Raw genomic sequence first — 23,996 nt, 5'->3', positions numbered from 1 at the left:
TCCAGATCGTGACCTTGTCATCTTCAACACCCGAGGCAATGATAGAATCGTTATGTGGGGACCAATCAATGTCGCGGACGGGGGCGGTGTGAATGCGCGCGCGGGGGATAATATCAGGAAGCTTGTACAGGAGGTTTGGAACGGTCGCAAAAGGGGAGGAAAGTGGAAGTATTGCGAATGCGACATCTCCTGATGTATTCTAGTTAATGCCGATGTATCGCTGGAGGGCTCTATCAGCGAAGGACGGATGTGAAGAGGAAAAGTGGTTGCCACAGAGGCGGAGACGAGATTCATGTCCCATGCAATGCTGAAGACTTTCACATTGCCATATCCATGTTCTTTCCTGTCCGAAGAAATGGCTGTTGGAGATGCGATTAGTCTCTCGGTGTGATGCAATCTTGGGCATGTGCTCACCGATACATGGATGCACGAACAAATCGAGACATCGTCCGCGATTATCTGCAAATAGCGAACACTTGACAGACAAACAGAATGAAACTGTATCCTGTGCTATTGTAACGCCGTACTTGTAAGACGAGGATCGCTCCTTCAGCACATCATAAAGGACAAAAAAAGGTACGTAGCTGTCTTTAGTGCACCGGTACAAGTTCTCACAAGAAATCCAAGACAGAAAATCATTACGGAGGTTCCAGCGCACGCAGTCTGTCGTGGAACACGTGCGCAATCTCGTGCACAAGTTCGTGCATGCCTTCTTGAGATGGAACGCGTCAAGCAAGAAGAGATGGAAGATGAATCGGAGCGGCTTTGGTTCGCCCTTCTCGAAGAGCATGTAGAGATTCTAGAGATGGGCAACATCAACGCCTATGATCCAACGGCGGCAAGCAACAATGTCCACGATGATGAAGACCTTTCCAAGAGCTGGGAGGACGAGGCCGATCTGGCTGGAGAGATCTTGGCTGTTCGGGATCGTATGGTCCACTTAGTGATCGGCCTGGGTAAGTTATTGTTCAAGCACCGCAAAACCATGGGTCGGCTATGCCTTGCGAAACCATAGTGAGGGAAGAAGAATATCAAATAAGCGTCGAGGAACATAAAATGGCCGAGATGAAGAGGGAATTGGCACAGAAAGAGGTCGAACTAAAGGAGTTTAGGGTGACGCCAAAACAGTACATGTAGGTTTGTGGAATGGCCACAACGATAACTCATTGACATTAGGGTGACACCAAAATAGTACATGAAGGTTGGTGGAATGGACGCGACAATAAATCATTGACATTAGGGTGACCACAGTTCAATCCACACAATTAGCTTATAAGCCATCCACTCCAACTACTTTATTAACTGACGTCTTGTACATTCATAGTCTGCTCTACATACACGCTGAACCTCCTCTTGCCCACCCCCTACTATATACAGTGAACGAGCATGACAAGAACCAGACGTACTCGTAAGACGAGGGTCGCTCCTTCAGCACGTCATAAAGGACGAAAAAAGGTACGTAGCTGTCTTTAGTGCACCGGTACAAGTTCTCACTTGTATTAGACAAGAACTCCAAGACGGAAAATCATTACGGAGGTTCCAGCGCACGCAGTCTGTCGTGGAACACGTGCGCAATCTCGTGAACATGTTCGCGCATGCCTTCTTGAGATGGAACGCGTCGAGCTAGAAGAGATGGAACGCGTCGAGCCAGAGGAGATTGAAAGCGTCAAGCTAGAAGAGATTGAAGAGGAATCGGAGCGGCTTTGGTTCGCCCTTCTCGAGAAGCATGTAGAGCTTCTAGAGATGGGCAAGATCAACGCCAATAATCCAACGGCGGCAAGCAACAATATCCACGATGATGAAGACCTTTCCATGAGCTGGGAGGACGAGACCGATCTGGCTGGAGAGATCTTGGCCGTTCAGGATCGTATGGCCCACTTAAAGAACTGCCTGGGTCAGTTATCGGTCATGCACCGCAACTCCATTGGTCGGTTATGCCTTGCGGAAACCTTAGTGATAGAAGAAAAACGTGTAATAACCGTCGAGGAACATAAAATAGCTGAGATGAAGAGGGAATTGGCAGAGAAAGAGGCCGAACTAAAGGAGTTGAAGAAGATTGGCTGGATGACCACGACAGAAACAAGAGGGTGACGGATGTCCAATATTGACGGGATGCATACCAATTGGTGTAGAGCATACTAGAATAGCTTCGGAATTAGAACAATGTGATCAACAGAGATGATGGTGGCGACGGAGAATCAAGATCACGTGGAGAACGACTAGAAGTATTTGTGCACTCTGAAGAGTAGAGTCGCAGGTCAGTGGGATGTGCCATGAAAGTGAGCTAAACATAAGATGTTGATATATACCCATGACAGTAAAAACTGTAGATGATTCTGCAAGTGTTTTCCGATGCGATTAACTTTAAGGATGTTGGTGTTTACCGTCGAGTGAGCCGTCGTGCACCAAAACACTTTGAAATTTACCATCAGCAGTAACTTGAAGGTGTTGCTTTGGCGCTTCTGTGCTCACCTCCTCCACTGCAACACCTACGGTTGTCATTGAGATGACAATCAAAGTCTCAGACTGGCTGGTTTTATTGGCTTCTAGCCAGTGTCACTGCTCATCTCACAGCTTGCTATCGTGTATTCTAGTCTATCATGGACACCAACAAATTAAATCAAGGGTGTTTTCTAGGGCACTTCATTTATCGGAGCTACTTGTATCGTGAGAGTGATATCGGGGATCATGCTGTAACTGGTACACTACGGGTCTTGGATGGTTTTGATTCCAAGTCGCAACCTGGAGAACTCATTCAATTTACAATCGGGTGGAGAAAGAGAGCAAGCGAGCGAGTGAACTTTCGTATGAAGCAAATTCGGAATTCGGAAGTAAGAATTGAATCAGGGGTGCTGAGGTTGCCTGTCTTGTCCATAACAAACAGGCGCGCTGCTTGGCACAGGGGAGCAGTTACATTGGTGCAGCGCCTGACAGGATGGTTCTGTAGGCTGTTGTCACTACCCTGGATTCCAGCGCCTGATGAGTTATCAGTGTCGCCCCAATGTTTGCATTTCCAGTAGTAGCGATTCGAGTTGTTGTCAACTCGGGAAGGAAATTGGTCTGAAGGGCTCAGCCTCAGCTTGTGCACTGTGCCCCTTACCTGAGTACATGTCATATGGAGTCCGGTGCACTTCCAGAGGCAGGAGCACAGGAAACTCCAGCGGAGTTTCGTCCCATCTGTTATTGATATTGATGCAGTCCGAGTTATTAACCATAATCTGGATAAGTGATCCACCTAAATAGATCTTGACCCCTGGGTGTTAAGGTTGTGCTCAAGGGGAGGAAACTGGTCTGAAGGGCTCAGCCTCAGCTTGTGCAGTTTGCCCCTTACCTGAGTACATGCCAGATGAAGACCAGTGGACTTCCAGAGGCAGGAGCACAGGAAACTCCGGTGGAGTGTTGTCCACTTGACAGGGGAAAATGTAAAGGCGGAAGCCTAACCCAAAGGCACACATTCCCTTCTCCATAGCACGTGGACAAAGACTTCTCCTCATTACCACCTGGGTTGAAGAGAAGAAGAAGGAGAAGCAGGTTTCGTATGACCTGTTCACACCAGCGAATATATTGTTATCTTATGTTATGACCCTTCCCCCACGGACTTCTCGACACATTATCAACTGGGACACATGGAGTCCCACAGGTACACGCTTTTTGAAGTCTCCACCACACTCTCATATCTGGACCGGATATGTGCTCGGAAGCAGATTTGTTTCCCTCGTCACATCACCCAAAGCCACTGCAGGTCGACCCTCGCAGACCATACAAATGTGGGATTTCAACCAACTTGCGATGAAGTGAGCCACGGCGTTGGGCCTTGAAAAGGAACATGTGTGTCGTGTAAATGACACGACAGTGGTGAGCACAGGAAACTCAAGCGGAGTTTCGTCCCATCTGTTATTGATATTGATGCAGTCCAAGTTATTAACCATAATCTGGATAAGTGATCCACATAAATAGATCTTGGCCTCTAGGTGGCAAGGTGGTGCTCAAGGGGAGGAAACTGGTCTGAAGGGCTCAGCCTCGGCTTGTGCACTTTGCCCCTTACATGCCAGATGAAGTCCGGTGTACTTCCAGAGTCGGGAGCACAGGAAACTCCAGTGGAGTTTCGTCCACTTGACAGGGGATAATGTAAACACTACTTGTCCTGAGTAGCAACCAACAGAGGAAAGGCTACAGGGGCAAAGTCCAGAGCAGAAGGGAAACAGAGGAGCGGAGTTGACCAAGGTTAGACCCCTAAGCCCGGAGGAGGATAAGATCAGGAAAGTGGAGCTGACAAGAGCTAAAACTCAAGTCCAGAGGAGAGACGGGGGAGTGGAGCTGACAAGAGTTTAGACTCAAATCCGGAAAGAGAGTAAGTGCTGGACCAGTGTTGGGCATAGAGTTGGCGAATCAGAGGATCAGCAAGAGCTATGCAGATAAAACAGATATGGAGAAAGGATGACCAGATCAAAGAGGATCATTCCAGAATAGAAGTCCTAGGGAATCGCAAGTAAGATGTGGAAATGAATAGCGGCCAAACAATAGAGCCCAAGCCAGGCAAGAGGCTTGCTTTCCACATGGCATACTATATGACAAGCTCTGAAGCACTGCTGCAACTCCAATTCAGCAGTCCAGCCGCCCTCTTCTTGGCAACTCTTCCGCAGGAAATGCTCCACTGATTGTCAAATATGTTGAAATGTGATTTTTGCGGTGATCCAAAATAAAAACAGATCTCATCACATGTTATATACAGTGTGAAACTTATATCACATTTCGAATAAGACGGGGCAAACTCGCAGATGTTCATTTATGTTTTTCTTTGCGCGAATATTTTCTAATCACATTTAAACATATGCATGGTCTATCTCGCAATATGCTCGAATAGCACCGTATATGACTATATGTGCGCACACCAGCTGCCTTGTAAATGTGCTCGGATGGGACTACAAATGATATGCATTGCACTGGGTATTGATACACTCGAAATGGGATACTAGTAATAGAAAGCTGGAGTCGCGAATACACTAAAAACATGGCTAGAAAGCGACAGCATCAGGAAAGGAATAGGAAGTAATAAGAATCCGAGAGGGGTCCATATGCGAGGAGTCTGTGAGAACTTGAAGCCCATGTGTGAGGAGTACAAATCGGGATCTAGTACATCGTTCCATCGTAAGCGGTCTTGTTCCAGGACTTTTTGGCAACCCGCATTAGATTAGACCAAACCTCATAGTTATCGGGCAATATAACTACTTACCAGTGACGCTGACTCGTCATCATATGCCTGTCGTACCAAACAAATCAAAGCACGCACGTCTGGAATAAAGTAGCAACGCACCTTTCGCTGAGTCGGCGTGAGATCTCCATAGTGAGCACAAAATTCCTCGGTCGTTCCGTTTGTCTTCAATGTCTTGAGACATCGTTGGGCACAAGTTGCTAAAATAAAAAAATCAGCATTAGGCTGTTGTCATGCGGACACACTTACCATCCAGTTTCCGTCATCAGAAAGATAGGTTCTACGCCAAGCAGAGTATGATGTACTGGCGAGATACTCCAATTTTCATCCATCATTGGCAAACTTTAGCAAGGGGTAGGCGTCATCCATCAGGGTGTGAATGAGCTTTCGTCCAGAGGCAGATAAACACCCCATGTCTTTGGGGCGAGTTTGCGATTAGTTAGTTCACACCAACCAGCACGGAGGGCTTTACGAATATCCTTGACCATAGTTGTAGCAATCGGACCACCATTCTCGAGGTAGCCTAGCTTTCCGCGGTCAGAGAGTCGGCCCATGGAAGTATCGAGCCATTCGACATAGTCGATCTGGGTCCAAAAGCGATTTTTTGGATGTGTTTGAGGCGTGGGGCGATTAGCGTCATTGCTACCTAGCTGGGCGGGGAATGTGGGATCAAGTGCAAGGGGGTTTCCAGACTGTTGGAGTGGGTCGGCAAGCTGTTGAAATTTTGCCCTATAACAGATAATTAGATCAAAAAGTTTAGACCAGACAACACTCACTGTAATGTATCACGCTCAGTAGTCAGCTTGATGACCTGAGTCTCCAGTGCCTTGCAGCGATCATGTAAGGCTGTCATTTGCTGATTATTATACATATATGCGCCCTAAAATGTATTTCGATGAGACAATAAGTGAGCCAAATAAGTATACTGGTACTCACTTGATGAAATTGATAATTACGTTGCAATGGCGCTGGAGCCGAATCTGTGAAAGGGTCACCATGTAATGACATACCCGGAGATTGGGGGGACGGAGTATAAAGCTCGCCCCATCCGAGTCGTGGATTCTGTGAACCAGAACCATAGAAATTTTTGTCACTGGCACTTGAGTCGCCTTGAAGTGAAAACATGCTGAATGTCGAGGACAACGCTGAGAGAGAATATGTGTATTGACTGAGCTTGATAATATAATTTGGTCCCCTGCTGGAATTCTCCGATCAGATGTCGATTCGTCTAAGTCCCAAGTTAAGTTGGTTACTTTCATTTTGCTTTTATTAGATACCCCTGCCTGTTACAAATGTCGTTAGACGTATCCGCTGTCAGCACGCTCGAGGATGTTGCTATCGTTGACATCAACAACCTCTCTCCGTCTTGGAACACATACTGCTTTAATCTTAACATTAACACTCCAGGGATCAAGGTATTTTTCTCTGGTGACTCGTATCATTGATGTACATTTTATATATGTTACACAGAAAATTGTCCTTCAATTCAAAGAACCTGAACCTGTTCCTCAGCTTGTCTCAGACACCAAAGACTCAGAGATCCTCTCGTCAGGTGGATTCAAAACAGAGGAAGGCTTGCTTAAGACGGAGGCTAAAGAGGCCAGGATTGAGGGGGGGTGGGGGGTGAAAATCAAATCTGAGGATGATGATTTTGACTGCGTTCCTCAATGGGTTGCTTGCCATGTATATTTGTGACTGACATCTGAATTTTTAACATCACTCTCATAGGACTTGTATTGTATCACCATGTCGCACCCTCACAAGTCGAACTCAGAATCCGAACCCGGACCCAGAAGATCGCTTCGCGCCTTGGCAATACATTGTGCGCCCCTTCGATGCAAGGAACATTCCCATCGAGGCTGACAAAGGAGATCGTGCTGAGCAGGAACGCCAACGTAAAGAGCTCGAAGAGATCGAGATATTCGAGTGTGCTATAAAGCGTCGTAGAACCTGATGTTTTTGTGGTTGCTTGTAAAGAACTCATTGTACGATTATTATTGTAGATCAATGTCATAATTTCTTGCTCGTTGCTCGATGTCTAGAACTCCAATTATTGTAGATCATTGTCTTTGCTGCTTGTTCAACGTCTGGAACTTCAATAAAAGCTTTCATTGACGCAGAACTCCCATAACATATCAATGGCGTCAACCTCAACAACTACTCGATATCAGCATCTTCATCATCCTCTGCATCATCTCCGAGATTTTTATGTGAAGCCCCAAAATTTGCGATGTCTAACTCTGGTTTTTCTAGCATGAAAAAGCGATCCTCGATAATGCCTGATGGCAGTCTTGGTTTATGTGGGATCATGGCGACCACGCTGATGATTTTCTTGACATCGATGACAGAGATTTCGTCAAGGAGTGAGCAAGAAACAACTGTCTGGGATGAGAGCCGTAGAAGCTGATCGTCAGGGGAAGAATACATTTGAATGACAGCAACATTAAGGAAATGGTAACCAGCTTCGTCGTCTGAATCATCTACATCTGGTTCGGCAAAAGCTAGTCTCGTATAGTACAGAACTTCGGCAAACTGAGTTTGCCTATTAATTGATGGCTGAAATAAATTGAATTGTTAGAGTGTGACATATGACTATAGGAAAGAAATCATAGTACCTTGACATGACGAGACATTCGTGTCTTGTCGAGTGGCATTAGCTTCTCCCTCCAGGCAGAGCGTGCAATTTGACCATTTGGTGATAGAAGTCGTGACCATTTTTTGACGCGAGGGAGTGGGTGATTGGGTCCAAGGAAATCAGACAAAGCCTGTGCTTCTTCTCCGACGGGGAGTTTTGCATATCTGTCTCGCTTGCGAAGAAGTGCATACCCATTTCCTAGATCAGTGGCAGTGTCTGAAAGATGTTTGCGAGGTTCGTCAAGATCAGGCATTGTAGATAGGAGTGTTGATCATGCTGCGTCGTAGTCCCTGTCGTGACAAATTTGCATATGGTCGAGAAGGTTGTCGAATTTCCTGACCGAGGTTCCCAATAGTACGCTCCATCGTCCACTGGGCATAGCGGATTGGGGGGCCCTTCTGAACTGTCTCCGTCACAAGATGACTAGTCTGGTGGGTACACGGGGGTACAAAATGCAAACGATCCTCTCTGAGCTGATAATAGAGGGTCTCAAACTCTCGCTTCCATGTACCAAGGAGAATAAATGCGTCAGTAAGTTCTTCTGCTGTGAGACTGTGCTGACTCATAATTTGAAACCCGCGCACGAGCTTGCAGTAGTTGAGCCAATAGGGCTCAGGAAGGATGTTGTAGAGTAGCGCAGGACCAAGGCCAAAAGTATATAGGTGAAATTCCCAAGTCTTGTAGTCAGTATTGATCTTCTCAGCGATATTCCGAGGTTTTCGATCAAACGAGCCTGGAAAATATGGCCCTGCGGCCTCCACTGCCTTTCCGTGCGAAATCCAGCCATCTCCGTCACAAAGGACAGCCCAGTCCCATGTGTTGCCATTGTCTGTTGGTGCACAGTCCATTGTTCCGTACCAGAGAGCAAGAAGAAGATCGCTGAGATTGCCTGCGAGATGCATTATATCGGTTGTCATACGGAGTGGAACACCGAGGCAGTGCTGGGGGCTGAGGCCCAGGATTAATGGGGGTTTTGTGAGACCGGTGTCCGTCTTCTTGAGTTCATATTGGCGTTGGCTTGGTGCAGTCACGATAAGCTCGAGATTTTTGGCATAGTCATCAGCAACGCCAAGTGGGATGGGGAATACATCAATATCGGCATGGTCACTTCCTTCGACACAGCGATTACGCAGTTTCAGAAGTGCTGGATAGTAATGAGTTCCACGAGTTTTACGCCTCCCTCTCACTCCACAATGCATGCGACATCCGTTCTTGCCGCTATGCCCTACCATCCCATCCCAATACACGAGCCCTGGGACATCTGCTGTTGTAAAAATGAGATGGAGGTCTGACCTGACGATGTGGTTACGAGAGGCGTCCTAAATAGTGAGAGCTTCGTGTTGGAGTGCGGCGAGATGATGCATTCCGACAACAATAAATGAGTCGACGTTTTTTTGGTTTATTTGGTTCTGGAATAAAGCCACCAGGGTGAACATGAAGTTTTTGGTAGCGCTTGTCGGGAGATAAATTAAGAATGACCCATATATAGATCCAACAATCGGATGTCTTGCTCTCGTATAGCTGCGCACCATCAAGTGAGACCATCAGAACAATGTCATCCTGCTTGATCTCACCATCAAGCACAGCACCAAGAATATCAAACCCTATTGCGATATCGTCAACAACAGGCACCTTTCCTGTCTGCCTCAGACCATCTAGAACCTCCTGAGTTCTCTCCCAAAGGTATCGCATATGACGCGCACTCTCCGGGTCACGATACAGAGCCTGTAGCTGCAGACCAAGTGGGATAGTAACAAATGTTTGTGCTGCGACCTTGATTTTTCCACTACTCGCTCGTAACTTTGCTTGATCCCATCGAGATGAGCCGCACATTGGACAACTCTCCAGATGAGCAAACGGGCCCGTGAATGCTAAACATGACTCTGGGCACATGTCGTGCTCGATCGATTCGACACCAATGTGCTGGGAAATGAGCTTCTCGACATTGTAGAAACTGAGGATCTCATCAACACCATTCGCACCCTCGAAATTGCGCATCTTAGCTCTCCGCATTCGATTATATACCTCTTGAGAGCCATGTTCAAGCGCAAGGTACATAGAGATGCTCTGACGTACACCAGGGCTGTTGGTAATGATGGGCTCTTGTGGCGGATTCCGCAGTCTATGTGGAGCATCGTCACTAAGCTTGGCAAGGGGATCATCCAAAGACGCATTCTTGAGTGCAAGAACAAACTCCGTAGTTTCTTTCATTTTCTGGAGCACAGCAAGCCGTGCCAGGTTGTCGATATCAATGTTTGGTCGTGGCCTACGGTCTAGTACCAACTCAATTTGGGGTGCTCATGTTCTGGAGGGAGAGAAGGTTCGTTGTCAGGAGGGAGAGGAGGTTCGTTTTCGGGAGGGAGCGGAGTTTCGTTGTCGGGAGGGAGAGGAGGTTCGTCATCAGGATGGAGAGGAGGCTCGTCATCAGGACGGGTCTTTAAAATGATGGTCAGACTTGTGTGTGTTTGAATATAAATACATACCACTTGTTCAGGCTCCACAATCTTGGCCCGCTTGCGTCGACCTACAAAATGTTGAGAATCTGCGCTCTTGCGTGCTCGTTTCGCAAGTACTCGTAAGGTGACAGCACGATGAGCGCCATCTGATAAGGACATCTCGCGGGCATCATCTGCAGGAATAGCCTCCAAGACATCAGTACTAGGCACTTGGGAACGAGCCTGGTTTTCACTGGATTTCAACGTTCAACTATGGTGCTTGAGGTTATGGGTGGCGGTGCTCGCTTGGGTAATCCCGAGTTGGACTATTTTCCTGTGTGGTTGTGTGGTGGTTTGTTTGGCGCTGAGGATCTGTATATATCTGTTCAATGTTCAACTTTTTCTTCCAACTTCTCAGGTTCCCACCACATAGCGATGTGTTCCCTGACAAGGGAGTGTGCTATGGAGTCATCCAGTCATCTATGCACCATGTTACCTTCTCCTGTCAAGGGGCAGCAATCCAGGCAGACATGACTGGGTAGGAAACACTACCTGTGTTCTTGTATTCATTTGTTTGATTGTTTTTTTAGGCGAGGCGTTGTTGCCCAATTATCACTGAGGCCATGGTGGTCTTGTGTTTCCCAATGAACAATATGTTGCCTGCTCTTGCAGCCGCCTCCCTACAATGTTGATGCGGGAGCTGGAGTCATTCAGACATGTGCGTGCTTCCTTCACTTCTCCTGCCAAGGGAAGTCAGGACCTGGCTGTCAGGCCAGGGAAGTCGGAACCCGATTTTCATCAATAGAGCATGACTCTCTAAGTCCTATGCTGAGTCTAGCCAGGCACTACAAGGACGAACAGGGGTCATGTGTTGTTAATAACAATACATTTTGTTGTGAAGAAATAGGCCTCGACACTGGAATTAAAGTCCGAAATTTGAGTGGTGCCACATCTGGTTTTCGACTTCGACTTTGATGTCTCCTTGCACCGTTTGCGTCGCAGTTGTGCACCAAGAGCTGTTTCTTTATGGAACACGCCATGAAACTCCCTAGGTCCTTTGCTCGTCCAGCTATCCCAAGTTGTGCCTTTGTAAGACCCAAATCTCGGACACTGCAAGTTGTTAGCAGAACGGAACAACATATCGAGTGTCTTGAGATGCTCGACAATCTCCAATTTCCACTGTAGCTGAAACTGTGGATGACATTGGGTTGTTCACATGTCTGCGTGTCTCGTTCCATGTGCTGACACGTTTTTCACTAAAACACTAACCCACTAACTAAGCCTATACACATGGAGAAGCACGCGAGGTTGACATGTGCCATCGGGATGCTATATAGGTCTTCCAAAAAGTGGATTGGAAGCGTGTCTCCGTTGTGTGTCACGTGAATATGCGCGCTGACCGAAAGGCGGGATACAAAAGGCTTGACCTACATATGACCACTGGTTCTCAATCAACCGTTTTTGCAAGACATGCTCGGGTATGAGGTGTAGCAGGGGCTCTACAGATGGTAGCTTCCTCCACAATGGCGGGATCGAGACGTGAAAAAAAGGTTTTATTGACGGTAGCGAGAGGGATGAAGTCACTGAAGTAGCTCATCTCGCGCTTGCTCGTAGGCGTACTCGAAGAGTTCGAGTAGGATGTCGTCGTGGAGGCGAAGCATTTGCGACTGGTGAGCGGAGGAACGATGTATACTGCGAATCTAATGTCCAGAACTCTTAAGAGAGGTGGACGGCAAGGCGCTGTGACATGGAAGGCATCGATTGAGGATTCTCAACATCTGTATATGAACATATACACACATGTCAACATTTCAATACCGACTCGGTGGATATGAGTGCTTCTATCATGACAGTAAAAGGATTGCTGTCTAAACAAGCAAAGTCCGAGGGGCATGGACATATTTGAGATTTACGGCACAGTAGTTGCAAGACAGTCCGAGATGTGCGTCACAGTACCAGCCGTTCAACTAGCGTTGCGGTTCTATGGCGAGGAGAACCCGCGCAGAAATTTGTGATCGAATTTATGGACGCCATGTCCTGCGGGGGGATATGCACAGGAGTGTTGAGAGAGGGAGAGTGAGTAGCAGAGGGTCGAGAATCGGGTTCAAGTGCACGCCGTGAGGAGGGAAAGCGTCTACAGCCAGGTTGTCTTTCCGGAAGGATGACTAGTCTGAATTACAGACTAGTGATCTGGTCGAACGTCGATGTTGATGCGTTAAAGCATTAAGTCGGAAGTGGTCGAGAACCATACTATCGGTTTTCAACTTCGGTCCACCACTGATTCGGGCAGTCACATCCGCAGAAACAGTATCAGCACCGTTCAGCATTTGAGTTCATGGGCCTCAGGATGGTGACGACCCAAACGTCCTTAAGATATGGGATTTGCACGATACATTCGATCAAAGGATTATCGCTTCATGGTATGCAGTTTTGTCTTGAGACTTTTTCCAAATCGATGTCTTATAAGTCCACGAAGTCGAACCTCGAAATCTATGTCTCAGAAGTCGCTGAAGTGGAACTTCCAAATCTATCGCTGAAGTGGAACTTCCAAATCTATGTCTTACAAGTCGCTGAAGTAGTCACAACCGAATTACCATTACTAGTATCCGATATTTATTCATGTACAATAATGATCGCTACACGGTCTTTCTCCAGTTAATTCCTGTATACAGGCGAAGATCAGGGAGAACACATCGGTGTCCCAGTTTGAAAGTTTGTTTTGGAGGACTGAGACAAGTTGTTCGAAACCCATGCCTGTATCAACATGCTTGCTTGAGCCACTCCCAAACAAGCATGTTGATACCGGCATGGGTTTCGAACAACTTGTCTCAGTCCTCCAAAACAAACTTTCAAACTGGGACACCGATGTGTTCTCCCTGATCTTCGCCTGTATACAGGAATTAACTGGAGAAAGACCGTGTAGCGATCATTATTGTACATGAATAAATATCGGATACTAGTAATGGTAATTCGGTTGTGACTACTTCAGCGACTTGTAAGACATAGATTTGGAAGTTCCACTTTAGCGACTTCTGAGACATAGATTTCGAGGTTCGACTTCGTGGACTTATAAGACGTAGATTTGGAAAAAGTCTCAAGACAAAATTGCATACCATGAAGCGATAGTCCTTTGATCCAATGTATCGTGCAAATACCGTTCTGTTCTTGAAGTTTGAATTCCTGAACCCAATAATTGTACAAGAAGTATGAGTAAGTAAAAGTACATTCCGTTGCTAGATGTGCGGTATGGGTATAACGAGCGATTTCTGTAAACCAAATAAAATGACGATGACCCAAGCTAATCTAAAGCCGCGAAAGATCTCGGATCCAACCGATCAATGTCGTAGCACAACAACTCCGCTTGCCCCTCAGTCACAACCTTGGCGTCTTTGAACGAAGTTGCCGTATGCTGGCCAAGTCTCGATATCCATTGACTACGGGTGGCAAATGCGCGCGAATCCCTATTTTTCATCGCGGCAATGTGCCTCATGAACCATGTCTCCAGGCTTGCCGTCCATTCTCCTTGCCACTGCGTGTACTTGTCAAATACATCAATGGGAGGCCATAAGATATGGTTGTCGTCCGTTAGGCCTAATAGGGTATTGATGTGGGCGTCCGTTACCATGTCGTCAACATCGGTGCCGATACGCTCGACGTTCGAGTGCATAGAAGCGTCGCTCGAAGGTCCAGACAGGGCAGCCGAAATTAGGTTGTCTGGTCCAAATTGGATTGCAAGTCGCCACAGAAGACCGCCCATACCACAGAAACGGCGGCTGAATGGGAGTCGGAGCATATCCCTGACGCTGTTTTCGTACCGCTCAAACTCTCCGTTGCCCCTTGTGAGCAAGAGAGGTTTTTGGTCCAGATAGGCGGGACGTGGACCTGAGAGGGTACTCAGTGGGCCGACGAGGTGCTGGGGATTGGCAAAGACCCGCCAATCCATTCCGCGGGAGAGACAACGAATTGCGAAAAACCACAGGGGGACATCCGGATATTGCGCTCTCCATAGACGCAGTCTGATTTCAGTCCTCTTGGATACGACCAACCTACCACGAGATATGGCATGGAGGAGGTGATATGGAGGGTAACAAGCGATGTGGAGAAGGCGATTTTGAGGATCGCTACGCAACGACGGGGAAAGCGGATTGAGGTCGTCGTACTGTGCGAGGCAGTTCGTTCGATCTAAGATGAAGCGGGTTACTGTGTTATTGGCAGGACGGCAGCCCATCATGTTCAACCCTGCGACGCTTGTTACAGTAGAAGAGGGCAAGAACTGTAGATATCCCATTGGGAGAGACAAAGTGCCAGGAATTGATGACGGTGCAGCAGGTACGTTGGTGGAAGGTGCTCGTGTGGGATACGAAGGGTGACATGAATCAAGAGCTATAAATATAAAAATAAGTTCAGGATTCAGAGTAACGATAGTATGTACTCACGGCGCCGGTTTGGTTGTGGCCCGCGATGAGGCAAAGGCGCTGTGATAAGAAAAAATTGTTATGACAAGCTGCCTGTTTTGAGGGAAAGCAAACGTACTGCGATAACTTCTCCGGACAGGACTGTGTTGACGGTTGGACTGTCTGTGACTTCCCCGAGCTCTACCCGGCGAGGGGGATCTACCGCGGCGAGTCGAATGTTCTTGGGGAGGTGATCGGTAACGACGAGGAGGCGCGCGACGGTCAGACTGAGACGGAGCGTAATCTCTATATGACGATGGTCGACGGGGGGGAGACAGTTCTCGGCGAGATGCATGGTATGGCGATCCACGTGGAGGAGGAGACAATGAACGACGTGAACGGTTTGGAACGAAGGGCGCATGTGGGCGACGAGGAGAACGATCTCGGCGATTGACTGTGTCCGTCTTGCCCTTGGTTGGAGATGGTGCGTGTGACCCAGAGGTCACTTCGCCTGGCTCGATGTCGACGTCCATGCCGTCCTCCGCGATAACTCGACCACCCGAATCCGCCTTCTGTACCCGTTCGAGGCGTTCACGTTCAAGTTCCCTCTGCCTGTCGGCTTCCTTCTGCCTTTCGATCTCAAGGTCCTGCTGCCTCTTGATCTCAAGCTCCCTCTGCCTGTCGGATTCCTGCTGCCTTTCGATCTCGAGCTGCTTCTGCCTCTCGACTTCCATCTGCCTCTCGATCTCGAGCTGCTTCTGCCTCTCGATCTCGAGCTGCTTCTGCCTCTCGATCTCGAGCTGCTTCTGCCTCTCGATCTCGAGCTGCTTCTGCCTGACGATGTCGAGCTGCCTCTCGTCTTCCTTCTGCCTGTCGATCTCCTTCTGCTCCTCCATCTCCTTCTCTTTCTTGGCCCGCGCAAAATCGGCTGCTCGTGCATCAGCTTTATCCTTGAATATTTGTTTCAGCTTCTTCCTCTTTTCCATCTTTTGCTGCTCCGTTTCAGTTTGACACTGTGGCAGCCCGCCTGGTGATGTCGAAGGAGGAGGAGGGGGACCTACAGCCGGTACATGCACAGTGACACGAGGAGGAGCGGGGACAACGGTAGGAGGAGGAACGGGAGCGACTGCGGGGGGAGGTATAGCGTCATCCTCGTCGATGTCAAATAGATCCTCCTCGTCGGTACCGTCGTAGTCGGAGTAGTCGTAGTAGAGTTCGATATCTCCCGTTCGTGGGTGAAATATGTCAGACGGCACATAGTTCTTCAGCTCTTTGATTTCTTCGTAATTTTTGGTGATCTCTTTGCGCGGTTGCGTTTTGCCTTTGGTGACGAAGATACGCTTCGCGGCTTTCTGACCTTTGAAGGGAGGCTCTTGTCCGTCTGGCCAGAATTGGCCCGGCTTGCTGCAATAGTCGACGACTGGAGCAAAGGAGTCAGACGAGTGTTAATAGATATTCGGTCGACGTACATGTAGGGCCCCGTTTTGGCCGTGTGGTGATTTGCTCGACGTCTGCCCATGGGTTCTCTGGCCAAGACGAAGCTCCGAGGGACGTTGATCCCTTTTCATTGTCTAAGGAACGGAAATGAGGTGTTGTGAATGATGATGAGGATTTGTCTCACCAGGAGCATGATCTTCGACTGTGGGTTTTCGAGTCACAGACATGGCCGCAGGCCGTATACGAGGTGTGGAATTCGCGGCCTTTGGCTTTCTTGAGGATGGAGCGTTGAACCGAGGCATGTGACGTGTCGGAGAGGGTGTAAGGCAATGCGCGGTTCGAGAAGTTGAGGGACTGAACCACGGAGAGAAGACTCGAGTTTAGGTGGTTGGGGATATCAACGAAATGCTGGATGCGCACTGGTGATGTGTTGAAACGCAGATGGGCAGGTATTTAGAGTCGGAGTGCTTGTTGAGCGCGTGTTCGTAGAGATATAAACCACCGAGAAACGACTCGCTGGAATTTCCAACGAGAAGTTACGGTGAGATTGAATGTAGTTGATGAACAAGTGACGAGGAGTTTAAGTCAAGGATTTGAGTAATCAAGGCAGGCGGAGTGTGAGCAATGTTGAGGTGCCACAAATGGCAATATTGTTGATCCACAATTCCACACACAAACGTGGAAATTCCATTTCGGTGGTCTGTAGTTCAACGTGCTATAGATAATGATTATGTGGAGTCGCGAATCCTTCAACTGTGGTCAAATTTAATGTTTTGAGATTGAGGCACGCTGAGAACCAACTGTGCTGAGAATGGATGGCGTTCCGTGAAAGTTGTCAGAGCTGAGCAAGATCAACTCTCCAGAAAATGATACTAGGACATGTGCAAATGTGTGTGCATACAATATTTTCGCGTTACTCTAGGTTGTACCGGATCTGTTACAATGATATTGGAAATGTGAATTACATGTACACGGCTACAATAGAACACGACTGCTGGATGCGCTGTTGCTGTCCATTCCAACCTACACTCGTTCGGTCTCGTGCTAGCCCGCCTTTGTTCCAATTGACACCGGAACATCAGCAGATGATCAGGATCAAAAATAGCGAGGTCGCAGGAAACCAGAGAGAGCACGCTACCTGACGTAGGAGTACCAGCATGGTTTCCACTGATTGGGTTCATGGAAGCGGGGCAAGGGGGATGGGACTGCTGCATTACAGTAGGCGAACTTGGGGGTGAGGCGATATGGGGACGGTGAGTTTCTGCGGCCGTCCATGGTCACGACAATGGTGTTATCTGTAGCTTGATCGATTGTAGGGCTGCATAGACGAGTCACACGGTGAAACCGGGAAATGGGTATACCTGTGGTATATGTAGTATATGTAGTATATGTAGGGCAAACTGCTGCAAGATAATGAATGCGAATGTGAGGAAGTCTCGTACCAGAAAAATTTGAGCGAGTGCGGTCTGAAACGAATGAAGCAGTCGAACGCGTCAGTTTCTCCATAGCGTTTGTGCAAATGGTTGAGCATGATCTACTTCTAGGATAACCTCTGCAATCAGCGAATACGTGTAGAGTCGTACACCGCTGAAAAAGTCTTTAGTACGTTGACCTCTAAGTGAATGCAAGCGATGCCGGATTACAAAAAAAAAACACGTACGACATGAACCTGCAACGACTAGTAAACTAGGAGGATTGAGAGGAAGGGGCGATCTGACGTTTTGCCTGCGGTAAATGTGAGCATGCGGTTGACAAGGAAAACGGCGTTCGTACGATGAAGGGATCTGGTTGAGGACCGCTATGGAGGTGTTGTAGAGGACATGACGGGGGGTCCGACGAGGGAAGGCTCAGTTTGACGCGTCCAAGTCAAACGTGGCAGCTTGGAGGCTGGCGACTTTAGCGACTTCCGAGACTTTAGACATTAGGGTTAGAGGCTATGGAGCCGTTTGCGACAGCGTCTGCTTCGAATTACGAAGCAAAGGTTTGTACGAACATCCGAGTACATTGGATATAAGGGCACTGGCGTGAGAGGTTCAAGTCAAACGTAGCAGCTTCGGAGGCTTCCAAGACTTTGGCGACATCTGCTTCGAATTACGAAGCAGAGGTTTGTACGAATGTCCGAGTATTTTGGATATAAGGGCGCTGGCGTGAGAGGTTCAAGTCAAACATAGCAGCTTCGGAGACCTCCAAGACTTTGGCGACATCTGCTTCGAATTACGAAGTAGAGGTTTGTACGAGCGTCGGGATGTTTTGGATGTAAGGGCACCGGCGTACCAAGGAGTTCGAGTGAAACGTAGCAGCTTCGGAGACCTCCAAGACTTTGGCGACATCTGCTTCGAATTACGAAGCAGAGGTTTGTACGAATGTCCGAGTATTTTGGATATAAGGGCGCTGGCGTGAGAGGTTCAAGTCAGATGTGGAACCTTGGGAGACTTCCAAGACTTTGGCGACATCTGCTTCGAATTACGAAGCAGAGGTTTGTACGAATGTCCGAGTATTTTGGATATAAGGGCGCTGGCGTGAGAGGTTCAAGTCAGATGTGGAACCTTGGGAGACTTCCAAGACTTTGGCGACATCTGCTTCGAATTACGAAGCAGAGGTTTGTACGAGCGTCCGAGTATTTTGGATATAAGGGCCCTGGCGTGAGAGGTTGAAGTCAGATGTGGCACCTTGGGAGGCTGGACTGGCGAATTTAACAGCTTTAGCGACTTCTGAGGCTTTACATATTAAGCTTAGTGACTACGGAGACGTTGGCCACATGCATCTGCTTCGAATTACGGAGCAAAGGGTGGTACTTGACGAACGTCGGAGTGTTTAGGATAGAAGAGCAGTGCCGTGGGAGGTCCAAGTCAAACGCGGTAGCTGTTTACTTTGGCGACTTCGAAGACGTTGGCAACATCCGCTTCGAATTACGGAGCAAAGATGTGTAGTTGTAGATATTGGGATTAGAGACTGCAAAAACTTTGGCCACAACGTCTGCTTCGAATTACGAAGCAGATGTTTGTACTTGAGGGAGGTTGGAGCGTTTGGGATAGAAGGGCACTGGCGTGGGAGGTTCGAGTCCACTGTGGCACCTTGGGAGACCGGACTGGTGACTTTGGCAGCTTTAGCGACTTCTGAGACTTTAGACATTAAGCTTAGAGACTGCAGAGACGTTGGCCACAAGCATCTGCTTCGAATTACGAAGCAAAGGGTCGTGCCTGACGAACATCAGAGTGTTTTGAATAGAAGAGCATGGATGGAAGAGCACTAGGCCGTGGGAAATTGGTATGATTGAAACGTGTCGTTCTAGTTACTTTGGAGACTTCCAAGACTTTGGCAACTTCCGAGGGTATATGTTAAAAATTCGAAGTAAAGTATCTGAGTCCTCTAACATTGCATTTTCTGTTTCATCGTTACAGTCTCTTAATACACGATGACGACAGAATTACGAGCAGCATTGAGAAAAAAGAAGTCTACACGGAGCCGAACTTTTCTGCCATCAACTTGGCAGCGAGGCAACGGCAGGCAGCGACTTGTCTGGCAAAAATCCTTTCATGGATACCAGAGCTTCGAGACAGTATTCGATGTGCATATTTGGCCGGGAGACATATTCCTCGAATTACGAGGAAAAGGTCTTAAAAGGGTGGCTAATGAGTGTAGCATCCATTACATGCGAGTGTTGAGCATCGGAGTTGCTCTTTCCATGACCATATATAGTAAATACTCCCGTGTACCCATCTAGGTACAACGCCTTACAGCCTGAGGATGTTTCCAAATAGTGGCGATAAATATGATATACGCAGCGTTTGGGAAATGTGTGAATCCCACCAATTTAAGTGGAGAATGATGCCCATCTGATACCATATCTAGGCAATGTAATTTCGTGCTGCCCTCGGAACTAACCCGACATATGAGTCATGTCTGACTCGTTTAACAAGTCGATATTTGTACTTAGGCAGGCATTGCGAAATGCAACATTGAGGTTTAACTCAGTGGCCATATCTATATCTATGCTAATGTTACGTATGAATGGAGAGCACTACTTAAACAAGCACGAGTCCAGGAGATCGCTGGATGCGCCAAAGTCCGAACGTCCATAGAGTCCTCTAAGCGACAGAAGTCAAATCGATGTTACAGTATTGTAGGAGTGTGGGTATATGAAGTCTCTGAGATTGGAGGTACGTAAATGAATCAGACAACATTACAATGTCGTAAAGCGCTTTAGGCAGGTCAATAGTTCTTCTCTACTGATGGGTTCCCCTGGATGCATTTGGTTGTTGCTCCCGTCCGTCTGCTTCTTGCGATATGTCTTGGTTGCCGTCTTCAAGTCCTTCCAGAAATGTTTGATGATGGCGTTTGCAATATCGTGCGCTGGTTGAGTGGTGCTCGATCGTACTTTTGGTTTTTCGGTGCCTCCGCTTTCACTCGAATCCCCGTCCGTAATCCAATGTGTGAATCATTCAGATCGATAGTAAGACTGAAGTCTGCTTAACACAAAGACAACAAATTCACATCTGGAAATCTCGTTTCATAGTCGGTTTTACATGTCAAAACTGATCCTTTCTGTATCCGCATTGGTGTACTTTTCCTCAATTTGCATTCTATGCTTTGTGTACATTTACAGGCTGTATTCGTACTCTATGCAAATCCGTTTATTTTATTTTTTCCGCAGTGACTAGAACACGTGTCGCATTCGAGTTCATTAACCGGTGAGTGCTTCTCACTGAAATTACTGCTGCGATTCGTGTGACGGTGCCCACGCATTTTCTGTTTTTTCCGTTGCCTTCGTTACCAGTCACATGAAATCCTCTTCCTCCCAGGCTATCCAAGCGATGACACACCCCACTGCTTGCAGGAGTCAACAAGGCACGGGCTGCACGAGGAGAGCGCAATCGTCGCAACAGATGACGGACGTGAATCGGTTCACTCCCTTTGACTTTCAGTTTCACTTTGGATCATACTACTCTACTGCCCCCTCGAACTCTCAGAGCATACCGCCATCTCAGTTACATTACGTTTTCAGTTACATTACGTTTTCAGCTGACTATGTTGCATGCCAGGACTGATATTGTACATTTCTGCATCTACTCTGTACGCTGATACTCCAGCACTAGTAGTTCCAACTTTCATGCTTCTTCTGAGTCTTTCACGCATGCAAATGTTCCGCCACTGATCTTGTTTGCGCATCCGACGACTCGTTTCGTAAGTTCCCGGTTGGGCATTCTGTCACACCAACGATGAATACAGCGAGTAAGAGCAAGTCTGAACTTCCACGTCAGCGGTGTCACGCACTCTGCTTTTTGTACTCATCTGGTCTCAATCAGTGTCGTCATGCAGTAATCCGGCTCGAAAAGGCAAAGGTCGAGACTATGTACGTGCTCTCTCTAACGTGGGACTTTTGGCTATGCGGACACAATTTTCATGTGTGGTTGTGTGGTGGTATGTTTGTGTTGAGTATTTTAATGGTTTGCCCAACATTCAACTTTTCTTTAACCTTCTCCACATCATCATGTACCGTGCCGTGTCACATCCCAGTGACATGTGTTCTGGAGTCATCCAGACATGTTGCATACATGGCGTCGCCGTCTCCTGTCAAGGAGACATAATCTGTGGTTGATAGGACTGGACAACAAGACCGATACTCCTGCGCTCATATACCCATTTGTCTGATTGTTTTTATAGCAAGGTGCTGTTGCCCGATGATCAATAATGCTTGTGGTCTGTCTCTCCAGGTGAATGATTGCCCTCAGGGCCTGGCCAAGATGGCGTGGTTGGAGTCATTCAGACATTATGTGTGCCTTTCCTTCTCCTACCAAGGGGAGGTCAAGACTTGGCTGACATACCTCACCCGTTGTGGTCCTGGTCAAGCTTCATCAGCAGGGATTTGCCGGTGTTTGTGCGAGTGGTGCGGAACACTCCGACATAGAAATTACAGGATAAATGATGGCTTGGATAGTTATCGTGCGTTTCGGAAGAGCAACGCTGAAAACAGTGAGAGATACTTGTTCTGGATTTGCCGGTATCTGTGGACGATTCGCAGAATTATTGAGATGGCATGAGTCATGACCTTGCAAGCAAGGTGATTTTTGGTGGCGGTGACCCCAGAAATGGCCAGAACATATCATAAACAAACTTACTTGTCACTTGCCCGCCCTATGTACTTGTTGAGATCACATACTGCATGGCCAATTATAGGGCGAGTTCCACTGGCACATTTGTAACCCTTCCTAAAATTTTACTGGACACTGATTCGACCTACGTGGACAGTTCTAAACAGGCCAAGCGCATTTGAAACCTTGGTAAACATGTGAGTGTGCAAGACCTTTGTCATTCATTTAGTGCTATCTCACTGATGTGGGGAAAATGGGCGATGGCGAGGGGTTGACTTCCAGACAAAGAGTAGTCCATCATGCTATCGGGGATGTTTTCTTTCTTTGGGAAAGCAAGTGGGTTCTATTTGGACATAGCAATGTCACGTGTATGAAGAAACAGTCGGGAGAGCGGAGTTTCAAGTTGATGAATATCTTCTTGGGTACCATGCCATAAACGATAGACGATTTTCATTGGCTGCTAATGTAACTCAGGCCCTACATATAGTAAGTATCTCATCGAACAGACAAAAGGTATGAAGACAATGATGAGCATGGATGGAGATGTTGTAGATGCAGATGCATAGGTAGCTGACATCAGTTGGTGGGCAGGCTTATGTAAGCGTGGATTTCCTCATGCTGAAACTGTTTCTTCTCACGAGCTCAATCAAATGTAACACAAAAATCATATTTGGGAAAATCAATATTGTGGATGGTGCGTGAGAAGGGGAATATGTTGACATATATATAATCAGCGCATAGATCATCCTTATCTCCCCCTGAGCCACATCATGCATCGAATAACATCAGACACACAGTCCAGTGATTTCAATTATGAGCAGCATATATATACCTTCCAACCTCCCAACAGTGGGAATATCGCTTCGTAACCACCTACCTACACCACCCAACAGTACACGGACTTCACTTGAGGAGTCCCAGTGTCGATCGGAATCCTCATGCGTGTCTGAAACCCTTGTACGGGTTGCAGTGCCTCCCACAGAAGCGAACCTACTGCCTAGTGATTTGACCCCTCCACCATCTCCATCAAGTCCATCTCCGGAAACCTGCGACTTATTTTGAAGTCCTTCAGGAACGTTGCAGATCGGGCAGTAACAAGGGTTGTTATGCAAAACGTTCCATCTGCCACATATGAAGCAGTCGTAGAAAAGCCACAGAAAGCGGAGACTGGCAAGCTGTGAGGTATGTCACAAGTTTGGTCAGTTTCAACTGAATGTTGATGATCATGCAGAGTCGACTACAATGAGGGTGTGCTCATTGTACACTGCCCAAACCTTGGCCACGAGATCCTCCCAGAACTGTTTGATGTGATGAGGCATGCAGAAAAATCATACCCAAAGAAATATCACGACAGTACAATCATCCAGGGCGGGTCAACGACCATTGATCTGGCAGCTGGTTCGAAATCACCTGATTTCAGCCTGTATGAAGTAAAAGAACGGAAATGGAAACTGAAATCCATTATCTGGACCCATTGGAGATGGATCCAGGGTATCCTCAGATTGTTAAAGGGAACGATACTTATGAGCTTAACAAGCTCTTGCCTGAAAGAAATGGAAAGGTTATGACGGACATGGAGAAAGTCCAACCAAACACCCGATGCCTAAGAGCAGTAGTGAGTTTTGGGCCATGCTGTGTGTTACTCGCTGTCCCAATCTGAGCTGCAGTATCAGTGACTTTGGAATGGCATAAAAGGTCACCTGAAGAGACCAGGAGTAAAAGTGGGTGGGAAGAAGGCAGAGGAGGAGGAGGACAGGTGTGGACATTATTGTTGATAGTATGAAGGTGAGA

General features: G+C 47.6%; 7 protein-coding genes across 7 annotated transcripts; 3 read left to right on the top strand and 4 right to left on the bottom strand.

The window, feature by feature from the left end:
• Positions 1-1,386: 1,386 nt before the first annotated feature.
• On the top strand, positions 1,387-2,091 carry DFJ58DRAFT_847700 (uncharacterized protein; the record flags this gene model as incomplete). Its single annotated transcript, XM_041393506.1, has 2 exons — positions 1,387-1,455; positions 1,504-2,091. 2 exons carry the CDS (start codon positions 1,387-1,389, stop codon positions 2,089-2,091), a joined length of 657 nt encoding a protein of 218 aa, XP_041236138.1.
• Positions 2,092-5,130: 3,039 nt separating this feature from the next.
• On the bottom strand, positions 5,131-6,337 carry DFJ58DRAFT_847699 (uncharacterized protein; the record flags this gene model as incomplete). The annotated part of the gene is made up of 8 exons (XM_041393505.1): positions 5,131-5,169; positions 5,234-5,260; positions 5,315-5,386; positions 5,462-5,516; positions 5,663-5,941; positions 5,989-6,092; positions 6,149-6,192; positions 6,223-6,337. The coding sequence occupies 8 exons, from the start codon at positions 6,335-6,337 to the stop codon at positions 5,131-5,133; spliced, it is 735 nt and encodes a 244-aa protein (XP_041236137.1).
• Positions 6,338-6,504: 167 nt separating this feature from the next.
• On the top strand, positions 6,505-7,166 carry DFJ58DRAFT_847698 (uncharacterized protein; the record flags this gene model as incomplete). The annotated part of the gene is made up of 3 exons (XM_041393504.1): positions 6,505-6,627; positions 6,683-6,895; positions 6,987-7,166. The coding sequence occupies 3 exons, from the start codon at positions 6,505-6,507 to the stop codon at positions 7,164-7,166; spliced, it is 516 nt and encodes a 171-aa protein (XP_041236136.1).
• Positions 7,167-7,369: 203 nt separating this feature from the next.
• On the bottom strand, positions 7,370-10,058 carry DFJ58DRAFT_719384 (uncharacterized protein; the record flags this gene model as incomplete). Its single annotated transcript, XM_041384617.1, has 7 exons — positions 7,370-7,768; positions 7,828-8,063; positions 8,188-8,275; positions 8,297-8,404; positions 8,432-8,736; positions 8,767-9,135; positions 9,236-10,058. The coding sequence occupies 7 exons, from the start codon at positions 10,056-10,058 to the stop codon at positions 7,370-7,372; spliced, it is 2,328 nt and encodes a 775-aa protein (XP_041236135.1).
• A 62-nt stretch (positions 10,059-10,120) lies between these two features.
• On the bottom strand, positions 10,121-10,462 carry DFJ58DRAFT_735924 (uncharacterized protein; the record flags this gene model as incomplete). The annotated part of the gene is made up of 2 exons (XM_041386717.1): positions 10,121-10,282; positions 10,331-10,462. 2 exons carry the CDS (start codon positions 10,460-10,462, stop codon positions 10,121-10,123), a joined length of 294 nt encoding a protein of 97 aa, XP_041236134.1.
• A 5,178-nt stretch (positions 10,463-15,640) lies between these two features.
• DFJ58DRAFT_847695 (uncharacterized protein) lies at positions 15,641-16,415 on the bottom strand (the record flags this gene model as incomplete). The annotated part of the gene is made up of 4 exons (XM_041393503.1): positions 15,641-15,703; positions 15,738-16,096; positions 16,146-16,247; positions 16,298-16,415. The coding sequence occupies 4 exons, from the start codon at positions 16,413-16,415 to the stop codon at positions 15,641-15,643; spliced, it is 642 nt and encodes a 213-aa protein (XP_041236133.1).
• Positions 16,416-18,476: 2,061 nt separating this feature from the next.
• Positions 18,477-19,366, top strand: DFJ58DRAFT_847694 (uncharacterized protein; the record flags this gene model as incomplete). Its single annotated transcript, XM_041393502.1, has 4 exons — positions 18,477-18,589; positions 18,651-18,712; positions 18,850-19,039; positions 19,111-19,366. 4 exons carry the CDS (start codon positions 18,477-18,479, stop codon positions 19,364-19,366), a joined length of 621 nt encoding a protein of 206 aa, XP_041236132.1.
• Between the last annotated feature and the right edge of the window lie 4,630 nt (positions 19,367-23,996).

Source organism: Suillus subalutaceus (assembly GCF_016647625.1).
Source record: "Suillus subalutaceus strain FC151 chromosome Unknown DFJ58scaffold_239, whole genome shotgun sequence".
In the NCBI taxonomy this organism is placed as follows: Eukaryota; Fungi; Basidiomycota; class Agaricomycetes; order Boletales; family Suillaceae; genus Suillus; species Suillus subalutaceus.
Note: the sequence above shows the minus strand (reverse complement) of the source record. Positions and strands in the feature narration are given on the sequence as shown.